Raw genomic sequence first — 12,112 nt, 5'->3', positions numbered from 1 at the left:
TCTTTGTTGTGTCGGGGAAAACCACCAGGTTGGTGTCTTTTTTAAAGCAAGATTGCATTTTGTTTAATTTCCTTTTCATTTCCATTTATAACCTGAAACTAACATAGCACCATATTTCCAGTCTAGCAGGTGTACTTTGGTTACCGGGACACAAACATGACTCAACATAGGAATAGAAGTGCAGCTCCCTCTAGAGATAAGCTAATCTGAAGATTAGGTTTTGCATCTTCCACATAATGTTCTGAGCAACCAGAGTATAAAAAATGGAGTACTTGAGTGTCCGTAGTCACTGTGAAATTAGGTGAGTGGTTGAAAAGTATAGCAATTGTGGTGCGGTTGCTGGTGTGTTCGTTTGGGATCATTTGTCTTGAGACTCTGGTGAGAGTTTTAAGACCTGGGTTGAAGTAGGGAGCGAGATTGAGACTTAGTTTCCCAGACTCTCTCTTTTGAGACTTTGTGACACTCCTGTTCATATAAGCGGGCACATTTTATAGAATTCATGACTGTGCTACTTTATCTGAACAGGAGTGTACAATATTGAAAAATTTACCCAAAACCACATGTTTACTTTACTGAGTGACGTCTACGTACATACCTAGCTGCTATATTGTGTATTGTAATCACAAAATCAGTCCATTAGTGACAGTTGTAAACCTGTACAGTGTGATTGCATATGTTCGATACAAAATTCCATAATGTATCATATGTAGAACTTTTTCTTCACAAGTCTTGTGGTTACGTACCGCCCTGGCATAGTTGTCAGCGCTATGAAGCCAGAAGTTGCAAGTTCGAACTCCGGTCAGTTATATACGGCTTCATCCTCATCGTCACGATTAACCTATCAGGTAAGAGAACTAACTTACTAACTCACTCTCTAGCCTTCTTAAACCCGAAGGTTTATGGCTGCTTTTCCATCCTTACCGATTTCCTTTAGGTCCATCTCAACGTTGCCTCTCCATCTTCGTCTTGGGCTTCCTGCAGGTCTCTTATCATCAGGTTTCCCAACAAGAATCCTGTAAACTCTTCTTTCCTCTCCCATTCGTGCCACATGGCCTGTCCATCTAAGTCTGACTAACTAACTTACTCTAGCCTTCTTAAACCCGAAGATTTATGGCTCAGCAACACAAGCCGTCCATCTGTCCCTATCCTGGGCAAGATCAATCCACTTTTTTCCATCACGTTATCCCTCCATCTTCGTCTTGGCCTTCCTACAGGTCTCTTACCATCAGGTTTACCGACAGATAAAGAAAGAACGCAAAATAACCAGTCTTGAAAGTTCTTAACAACACTGTGCGTACAATGTTTTGTACAGCCATGGACATTTATGAGCTGGAACGATTCTGTTTACTTTTTAACGGGGTCAGTACAACCCAGTGTACGCCGATGTTCCACTGCATTCCGAGCTTGTTTGCATATCATGACATAGTTTTGCTGAATTAGATAATGCCTGCAATGAGGGACTCAGCTCCAGCGTCCCTCTGTTTGTAACCGAGATAGTGCTTATCGCAAAAGGCCATGTCGTGACGTTGATCGGTGCCAGAGCAACATGAGAGCTTTTCTGTTCCCTCCTCTTGCTTGCCAGAAGAAACGACTGTTATGTTGTTGGGATTGTGGTTCTTTCATCCACTGGAACATGAAGTACTCGAGGAAGAGGAAGTGTGTACCACTGGAGCAGGTTCATTCCGTAAGGTAGGCTTGTGGGGTGGTTGTGAGTCATTGGTAGCGCATGCAGACATGCATAGTCATTTTTAATGTTATCTCTGTAAAGATTACGAAATTTCTTAGAATACATGTCTTGAAGCAGACTAAAGTTTAGGCAGATTGTATCCTGTGGGCTGCGTGAAACTAGACAGGTATGCTGAAGCGCTCAGTCCGCCTCCGACAAAGGTTGCTTAAACCGCTGTGAAATCCAGAACTGTGTAAAATTAATGAGTGATTATTAGAACAGACGTATATCGCGGTTACTACTGTATTTGATTTGCTTTATTTTACTTCACTTTTTGTGCCACTTTTGGCTAATTAGCGAAGATGGGGATGAGTGATGGTATGATGAAATTGATAAATGGACACTCACAAATATCCCTGCTCAGGCCGGGATTCGAACTCAGGACCCCTGGCGTCAAAAGGCGATGTGCTAACCACTCCGCCACGGGGGCCGGCATATCTATCTATCATTATGTATAACTGTTAAGACTGTTGTTTTGGTTCAGGAAACAATTCTCTTTCGTTGAACGCAGAGGAGCTATTCTGACGTAATAGTGTTCTCGATCTTGTCTGTTCGTAGTACACAACAGTGTCACACAAATCACGTGATCAGTTGTTTGCATTCATATCTTGCAGTTTCTGGAATGGGACCACTTTTACTCGCTTGTGCTGGTTGGAGTCTTCCACCCTCGAGCGTATACAATGGAATATCATTTTGATTTGACAAGAATCGTAGGTAAAATATCCGTCCTGGCAGTTTCAGTCCACAATCGTCAATTTCATTTTCATGTATCACTGTGTTGGTAAGATGTCTAAACTACATTTTAACATGGAGATGATGACTATGTTCACTCAAGTTTCAATTTCACTCCGTCTTTCACCTCAAGATCCATATTTGAGGGCCCACAAATTACGGTTATACGTGTACTACTGGGCTTCGAGTGTACACCGCTCGTTTTACCTGTTCGAACGCTATTCGCGAAGAAGCTCTCAGTACGCTATCTAGCGTCATCCGTGAGAACTATTTGGCGCTCGAGCGAAATCATCTCCCTGTAGCACTCTACTAGTTAATTCTGTGTCCAGTTTGTTTACATTAGAAGCTTTAGCTGGACCGCATGACGTAGTGGTTATCGTACTGATCTGGAAAGCAAAATTCATGGGCAAGGATGCTTGTTGTTCTTTTGTCCACTTCATCAATCCATAATATATCATCCTCCCCGATGGCGTAGTAGAAACTTAATCAGTAGTATCCACAATGGAAGAATCCAAATTTCTCAGTGCTGGGTCCCAGTTGTTGCCACCTGTTCGCACTTGTTTACAAAATTTGCGAACACGTGCACATTTTACACCTGGCAACAGAGGACCTCCCACGGAGAAATGTGGATTCTACCTTTGTGGATACTACTGTCGTCTGCTGGTAAACAAGGTGTCCCGGGCTCGATTACCGATGGAGGTGCATGGTGGTTCGGATCCCAGTTTAAGCTGTAGTTCCAGTCCCGATTAGCCTATCTGTGCACAAATTCGAAATTACAAAACTCAAACCCATAATTTATCATAATTGTCACGATCAGCTTATAAAAGTTGGGAAAACGTGAACTAATTAAAAAAATATAGTTTATAACGGGTTGTGCATTACTTGGATTCATTTTAGTAAACAGGACATTAATAAATGTATAAGAGGTAATCGATTAACAAATAGCTAAGTCTCTTCCTTACCTGCAGCGCATAAGGATCCTGCGTTCAAGAACATCCAGACATCCTGAAGTACTTAAACAACGTTATGAGGGAATTATGTGAATTGAAAAAAGTGAATGATATGCAAAACCAAACACGAAATTGTGATACGTGACCTATTAGGTTTATTGTTTTTTCCCCTTTGCTTACTGCTACAGAGTTATACAACATCCTCGCTTGGCACAAAAGATTGAACATTACAAGTAAATCGAGTCTGATGTGTTATTGGAGGACCTTACAGAACATACATATTACCACACAGGTAAAACTGAAACAGAGGCGAAGCCAGGGGCGGCTCGGTAGCTCAGAGCAATGGCACGATATGCCAGAGACTCGGGTTCGAATCCTGATCGAGCCTGCATTTTTCGCTGAAATTTCTCACATCTAGTTTTGTTATTTTGTGTCTCATTTCCGCCACTGTTGGTTAATTGCATTGATGAGGATTAGTGTTGCCCATGAGACAAGACATTAGTCTGTCTCGTCCCGTCTCGTGAAAATGTCGTCTTCTATTGGAAGAGTTTTGTCCCGTCCCGTCTTGTTTCGCCTCTGAAAAGTAACGCAGGATATCATGCCAACAAAAGTTAAGGAGTGAGAGACGTCACAAATGATTATTTCCGAAAATAGATTATTCGAACATTTTGTAGGTTCGTTAATCATAACGACAACAATATTTAAAATACAATTCCTTGATTACCCATAGCTACATGGTTTATGCAATCTGCCTTCTTGTTTTATGAGATCCATGCACTCTTTATCCATGGTACACTTAAGGGAGTTTTTCAGACCGATACGACAGGCAAAAGTCGACACATGAGCAACCTTTCGACCCGAACCGGCACGACAAGATGCACATGTCCCTTGTCGCTCGGACTGCACCGTTTTCTCAATAGCGTGCATCGTGTCGTCTCGGTCTCTTGTTCGCGCATGCGTGGTGAATTCTTGCTTCCAAAATGAAGGAGCCAGGTGGATTGCCGCCTGTCGCTGCAGCGTGAACACCCCTTGCCGCACATCGTTTGACGATGCGGTCTGATAGCTCAATAAGGGAACGTTCATTCCATAAAGCTACACGGGAGTTTCACACCGGAGCGGCACGGTCCACTTCAGTCCACAAGCATTCATTCACCGCGCATGCGCGAACAACAGTCGAGACAACACGATACAGGAATTTCAAAAAACGGTCCAATCCTTGCGACTTAGTCGTGGCGCTTCGGTTCGAAAGGTTTCACATAACGGAGAGAGAATTCCCAGGCCGGGAGTCGAAACAGGGAACTTCGGTGACGAAATGTTTGTTGTCTAAATTATATACGTTGTATAAAAAGGGGGTTACCTGGTATCATTGTTCAACTTCGTGTCCTCTTTCAATGTTGTGCGTTGCCGACTTTTCCAATTATGACTGAGGCGTTTATTTTCCTTTCAAGATCGTCAAGGGAAGAACCGGTTATGGAATATAGTTTTGTTACCATTGGTGCTGACGTCATGAGCTTCCATTTCCTGCTTCCGTGAGTGAAGGGAAGCACTGGGGCAGTGGGCTTGTGCGGAAGTGTAATTTAGCGCCACGAATTGACGAAACGTTCTTTGGTTGCGGTCGACCAATAGGCGGTACATTACCGAGACATTATTTTCTTTCTCACGTTCTGATTTTTACAGCATATTCATTTGTTGTTCCTTCGATACCTGGTGGTTCGGATCGCACTTTAAAACTGTAGGTCCAGTCCCGATTTGCCTACCTGTGCATAAAAGTGGACTGAAAACAACAAATCAATCAGTCAACCGTTTGTTGTTCAAAGCATTGCGTTTTCATTTCGATTTGCAAGCCTACAGAGGTTTTTGAAAAACTGGTGGTCATTTTTCTTGAATAGTAAGGTAAGTGTCGAGTTATGTACAGTCACCGGCAATAAAAATGGGCATCTAGATCCTAAATATACTCGCTTCCCAACAAGGCGTTGTGGGTGTTAACCTAAATCTACGGCTGTGGTAGAAGTTGCCGCTGAAAATTCGCTACTAAAATCTACTTTTATCAGTTGCAGGAAAGCGAGCATTTCAGGATCTACGAGGTCAGACAATAAAGTAATGAGAATGATTTTATATTGTGAAAAGGAAACAAAATAATTGAACATTGCTTGTTTATTACTAAAAGTACATCCCTCCTGCATCAATACAGCAATTGGCACGGTTGGCCAACGATCGATACGACATCTGCAAGTCTTCATGTGGTATGACTTGAAGATTGGACGTCACAACCTGTTGACTGGTCCTGTGCTCATCAAAAGTGCTTAATTTCAGCAGCAGCTTCACTTTTGGGGAACGGGAAATAATCACAGGGGGATACATCTGGGGAGTAAAGACGATGATTCAACACATTCACTTGTTTTTGGACTAGGAATGTATAGACAACCACTGCTCTGTGGGACCGTGCATTATCGTGGAGCAGGAACCAACTGCCTGGTTCAGGATACTGAGGTCTGATACGGTCAGTTCTCTTCCATAATCAATCCGAGCACTACGATAGTAACAACCAATTACACTTTCACCCTCTGGAACAATTTCATGATGAATAATGTCTTTGCTATCATTAAAAAAACACAACATTGTCTTCACCCTTGGCTTTTCGAGCTGCATTTTCTTGCATCTTGGTAAATTTAGTGACTTCCATTCAGCGATTTGTTAGTTCGTACAAGGACCGTAGTAAAATGCTCTGTTCTGTCCTCCACAACAATAGAATTTAAGAAATGTTTATTCCCGCAAGCAGTTTCCAGAAGGTCCTTCATGAAACTTGATGTTCACTCGCTGCTCCATAGCTATTACGTGACGACACCCTTGCACCTCCTTCACGACATGGCGGAATAATTCCCAGCATGCCTATCGCAAGTTCATGAGGTGTTGCCAGGTTGTGGATTATGGACCACACTACATCAGGAACGCGTTACTTCAGAGATAGAATGCACATGTGGGACAATATAAAATCATTCTCATTACTTAATTGTCGGTCCTCGTAGATTTCCCATTTTTATTGGCGGTGACTGTACAGGCGCAGAAATTCGTTCACACGTTTGTGAATATGTGTAACTCGACGGTAGACTGATTCTGAAACTCACAGCGTAAGAGGCCTTCAGTATATTCCTAACCACTCCCGCCACGGGGATCAGGCAATGTAGAAATATTCAAATTTAGAAGTAAAGAGAGCCAAAGTAAGCCGTTATATTTGATTTTCTCGTATGAATATTAAAATTTTGTCGCATTCTTCCACTTTTGACTAATCGCGAAGACAGGGACACAGATATATAACCCCATGCCCTATGCTAACCACTTCGCCACGGAAGCCGACGTTTCTCTTTTGTTTGTTCTGTTGAAATGCTCAGAGAAGTAAATGGAGACATGTGAAGCTTAACACACACTGAGACGCGGAGTCCTGTTGTCTCCTTCTATTGAAATCAAATGGTGCAACGCCCTCTACAAGGAGACGCGCGGAACCGAAGCGGGAATTTCCGTGCCGGAAGTCTGCAAGCTATCTTGAAGGTTACCGACCACTGAGACGCGGAAACGTGTCTGTTGCCGCGTTTCTTCGCGTCTCAGTGGGCGTCAAGCTTAGCTGATTACTAGGGAGCGGAATTGATGACCTAAGAAATAGCTATAGGTATATGACCTATAGAATGTCCTAAAAAATGGGAAATGATGACGTAAAAAAATGCAAAAAATGACCATTAAATTTGTTAGTTTCAGGTTAAAAATTGAAATGAAAAGGAAATTAAGCAAAATGGAATCTTGCTTTAAAAAAAAGGCACATTCAATTAAAATATAGAACGAGGATTTCCAATGGAAACAACCGAATAATTTTAAAACATTTTAATGAAAAAGTCTTATACACTGGCTGAATTGGTGTAAAATGCATTAATTTACCGCATCTTTGCCTTAAATCCGAGTTTGCCCCCAGACGGGCACCTGGTGGTTTCCCCCGACACAACAAAGACTGCCACCAGTTCAGCATTTCTTTTACTCGTAAATTGCAATCCTGCCGCGGTGGCTCAGTCGGTAACGCGTCTGACTCCCATGCTAAAGGTCCCGGGTTCGATCCCCGGCCGGTTCAAATCCGGGAACTTTTCTAACGTTGGAATCGGCCCCGGCGCCCACCCAGCGTCGAATGACATGGGTACCTGTGGGAAACCGTGGGAGGTAAAGACGGTCAGGTGCGTGATGCTGATCACATCACCCCCCAATCACGACCGGATCAAGAAAGTGTGGGGCGTTACCCCCACACACCCTATACGCCTTCATGGCGTGGTGCTAAGCACAGGGGAGCACTTTACCTTTTTTTTTTCTTTTTGCAAGATATATATAGGCCTATGTTCACCTTGGTGAAAAGACTCGAGAATATTACCAAAATGAAAGAAGTGACAAAATATGACGAGACAATACACCGAATATTGTGAAAAATGACGGGAAAATTCCGAAAATCGGGGAAAATTACCTAAAATCTGAAAATTAGCAAAAAATCCAAAAAGAAATGCACTTTGAAAATTACCTTTTTTGGTTTTGATTCATTGATATGTTTTTTTAAGTCCACTTTATGCACAGTAATGCTAATCGGCACTGGACCTACAATTTAAAATGCGATCGGAACCACCGGGGATCGAACCCGGAACCCCTTGATTACAAGGCGAAGACGCTACCACTGCGCCATCTGGGAGGCCTTACCTTTTTTGGGATTCTAGACCAGTGGTTTCCAACTTCAAAAGGTCCGAGGGCCAAAATTATATCCAGCAGTTGATAGACGGGCCGCATTTTTTTTTGGGGGGGGGTTAAAAATTACAAAAATTGTACTGAACTGAAAATGTAGTACTTTCGCATGACCTAAATTTCTAAAATGAGGCAATGAAACAATGGAATTACAAATCAAAATTGTATAATTACAATTTATTTCACAAAAACCCAATACTTATTGATGAACTGAAAGAAATTAAAGACACACCATACACATAATACTTCATAGTAGGGACACTAATTTATGGTAAATAAAAACTGAGGAGAGCGGTAAATAAAATGTTAGATCAGCGGTATATACCAGCGATGGAAAAAAAAGAATTGGCACACACTTTTTCATCATGAGAGGAAACAACATACAAAAGAGCTATAAATTGATAAACTATTTCTTCATTTTTATATACTTTACACATACACAAGTACTTAGCTGCCCAGCCAAAAAGAAAACATCAAGAAAAAATCACTTCATTTCTAAAATGCATATTCGGGGGAAGAAAGGAATGCAGCTTGACATGGAGCGAAGTTTTCGAACTGAGATTATGTGCATAGGCAATCCCAATTTACAGCGTCTTCCAGATGTGATGGAAGTTAAAAAACGTTCTTCAGCTGCAAGTGGTAGGAAACTTTAGGCAAACGTTTCGTTACAAATCGACAGTTTGCGCGCACAACCTCGATTGCCGGTTTTTGGGTGTTTTCTACTTAATTTGATGATATATCACGGTTATTCCGCGAAAAAACGTTCATTTCGTGGAAAAGCACACATTTCGCATTACTTCGCGAATAAAACTCATGCATATTTCATCATTGGGGGTGTAGTTACGTGCAGAATGTTCAAAATTGCATATTTTTTTCACATTTCGCGATTTCGCGCATCGCGAAAATTCAATGTCCCTACTTCATAGTAAGTGTTCAATGTAAGAATTGAGCCCGATCTGCATGTTTTATTAAAGTTGTATTTGAATTTCTGTATTTGAAAGTCTCAGAAGGTGAAGGAGTGAAGAATCTGCCAGTCTGCTTCTGTAGCGGTTCTTGATGAACTTCATTGAAGAAAAAACACTTTCACACGTGTATGTGCTGCCGAACATTGATGTCATTCTTTGCCCAAAACTACGAAGGTTTGGAAAGCGTTCCTTTATAAGGTATTTGAAAAACTCTGGCCCCTTTTCTTGCCTAGTTTGAAGGAACACATCGCCTTGCAAATCACGCAATTTAGGTTCGAGAGAAGCTATTTTCATTTTCAATCTTACGTTTTTTGGAGATATTGCTCATTTCGATATTTGCACAAACTTTAACAGTCACAGTACAATCCGAGTTGGAACACTGGAAATCTCTTCGTACTTCGTGCGTAGTGAAACAGATCTCTATAGCGCCGCAGTTTGTTTCTAAACACAAAGAGTGAAGCCTTCACGGAAGCGGGCGAGTTCATCCCACATAGCGAAGGGGTGGAATGCATGGTGTGAAGAGAAAGTTACGTCACTTTAGATTCTTCTGATGATCATTATTGACTGCAAAATCAATTCTACCTGTGATATGGTCTTTCTTCACAGAGCTTCCGTTCCTTCAGTAAAAATATAACGTATTTTAATAAAAATAAATAAAATTAACGTATTTTGCAAACTGGCTTCGCGGGCCGCAGAAAAAGGCAACGGGGGCCGCATGCTGCCCGCGGGCCGCCAGTTGGAAACCCCTGTTCTAGACGAAGTGTAATATTGTGTATATTTAATGGGCATCGTGTCTAAGATGTCGGAAAAAAAGATGACATTTCATCAACCTCCCTACTGATTACGTGTAGCCGACCGCCGTGGCGGAATGGTTATCACAGGTTCGAATTCCAGCAGCGTCCCTTCCCATCCTCATCGTCGCGATTAGCCAAAACTGTCAGAAAAGTGAAGTTAAATGAACCAAATCAATCAACTGTTACGTGTAAATCGATACTGTCATGTCACGATCTACGTTCACGTGTGTCGCCAGTTCCTCGTGACTGGGCGCTGGAGGGGTGTATGGTAGGGAATCAATCGGAAACATATTGTGTGGCCATTAGAAGGCCGAAGGCTTCCCAAGGTTGTGTGCGCGGCAATCCGTAGAGAGCCACACTCAGCTGAGTTTCGCACGAGCACTCTGGTTTCCGCCTTTTCCCGTCGGCGCCTCAGAAGGTTGACTCCAATCTGTGAAGTCACTCACCGGAAGAGCGCAACATGGCAGTGCCGAGCGTACAGAATGTGCTTGTGCGCGTGAAACGTGTTGTAATCTCTGCGATAGTCTATGGTTAGTTATCTAAACCTTTCTACGATCTTATCTTCGCTGCTGGTGTTTTGTTTGCGTGTGCGAGCTTGCTTGCTGCAACCTGCATGATGGTGTGGACCGTGATGACGTCTTCTACTCGGATGAACCGCTGGATGGGTTCGGATAAGGACCTGTCCCGTCTGCGAGAACTTGCTTGTCCCTGTGTTTGTTCCCGAGAAACTCTTTGCACGGATTGGGCGTTGCCAAGACGCAGGAAGCGATCTGGGACATGGCCGTGAGTGTGCATAAACATCATTGTCCCTCTTATTAGCCACACACACAACCCAAAACGTGTCAATTGACACATATATTTTGATTTCAATAACACGTTAACGTGCATAAACTGCAAATGATGCACCTTTTAGTGTGTCAAAATACACATAGGAATGTATTAAAGGGTATTTTTATGAGATGAAGTTCTGTGTGATGCACTAAAATGCATCAGTTTGGAAGATCAGACAAGATCATTTCCAAGATAACAAACTTTCACTTTTAATGCATCAATTGACAGCTAAATGTGTAATTTTGTTATCTTCGAAATGATCTTGTCTGATCTTCCAACTTGATGCATTTTAGTGCATCACAGGGAACTTCATGTGTTAAAAATAACCTTTCATACTTTTCTATGCGTATTTTGACACACTAAAAAGTGCATCATTTGCAGTTTATGCGCGTTAACGTGTTATTGAAATCAAAATATATATGTGTCACTTGACACGTTTTGGGTTCTGTGTTCAGTAGAATAATAACCGATGATATTATTATAACTAGAAATTAACAATTGTGGTGCATTGTACAGTCACGGACACTTCTGGGTTGTAACAATACCATTGACTCTCAGTGGAATCGTTACAACCCAGAAGTGTACTATTATTTCATTTGGATGCCATTCAGCCGATGGAGAGTGGTCGCCGTAATGCGCCACGGAGATCTCAGGTGTGAATCCTAGCCAAGCCATTACGTTTGTTCCATCATCACTTTCTAAAGCCAAACTTCACGGCGGAGTGTCTAGCACAGCGCGCTACGACGCCAGAGGTCCCGGGTTCGAATTCCTGTCTGGGCATGGTTGTTCCTTCATCAATTTCCCCATAGGGTAAGGACGGGGCAAACGGACACCCTAAGGATATATTGAAAAATAACTATCAAACTGTTTATTGAAAAATTACAATTATGGTCGATATAGAAAGTGTGAACATTGAGCTAACAAATAGTACAATGTATAATTCAAAATAATGAACGTTGACCTCCAAATTGTTAAATGAATCAGTGTGTGTAGCAGTGTCCGTTTGCCCCACCATGGCGGGGCAAACGGACATGTGAGAGGGGCAAATGGACACTAGCTCATTTATGAACTGTCATGTCTCTCAGAAGAAGAACCCACAAAGTATGGGTCATTTCCATTTGCAACGCACTTTACGTGGAACCAGACAGAACACACTAAGCACTGCACCCAGTGTTGACCCTGCTTGTACACAACGTTGCATACACGGCACACATCTTTTGCGGTGCGTTTAACATGCTTTCCCAGTCTTGTTGTTTGATTTGCTGCAGTCAGTTTTTTTCTTTGAGGTGAGAGATGAAAGAAGTATCCGTTAAGATGTGCGATTCCCCCGTTTTTCGTTTCCTGCTCGAG

At 42.3% G+C, this 12,112-nt stretch overlaps 1 protein-coding gene across 7 annotated transcripts in view; it reads left to right on the top strand.

Moving 5' to 3' along the window:
* The window catches only part of LOC145996192 (NAD kinase-like), a 208,082-nt gene that overhangs the window by 115,344 nt on the left and 80,626 nt on the right, over positions 1-12,112 (top strand). The window contains exon 1 of one of the 7 annotated variants that reach the window (XM_083132581.1): positions 1,598-1,689. The exons of 4 other annotated variants lie outside the window; for them this stretch is intronic. In XM_083132581.1, coding sequence (XP_082988707.1) covers positions 1,634-1,689 — 56 coding nt within the window. In that variant the 5' untranslated portion in view covers positions 1,598-1,633. Of the gene's footprint in view, positions 1-1,597; positions 1,690-10,364; positions 10,715-12,112 lie in introns of those variants that run through there. 2 more of the 7 variants (XM_083132575.1, XM_083132573.1) reach the window with 2 other exon arrangements.

This window comes from Lepisma saccharinum, chromosome 12 (assembly GCF_977018435.1).
Source record: "Lepisma saccharinum chromosome 12, izLepSacc3.1, whole genome shotgun sequence".
Classification (NCBI taxonomy): domain Eukaryota; kingdom Metazoa; phylum Arthropoda; class Insecta; order Zygentoma; family Lepismatidae; genus Lepisma; species Lepisma saccharinum.
Note: the sequence above shows the minus strand (reverse complement) of the source record. Positions and strands in the feature narration are given on the sequence as shown.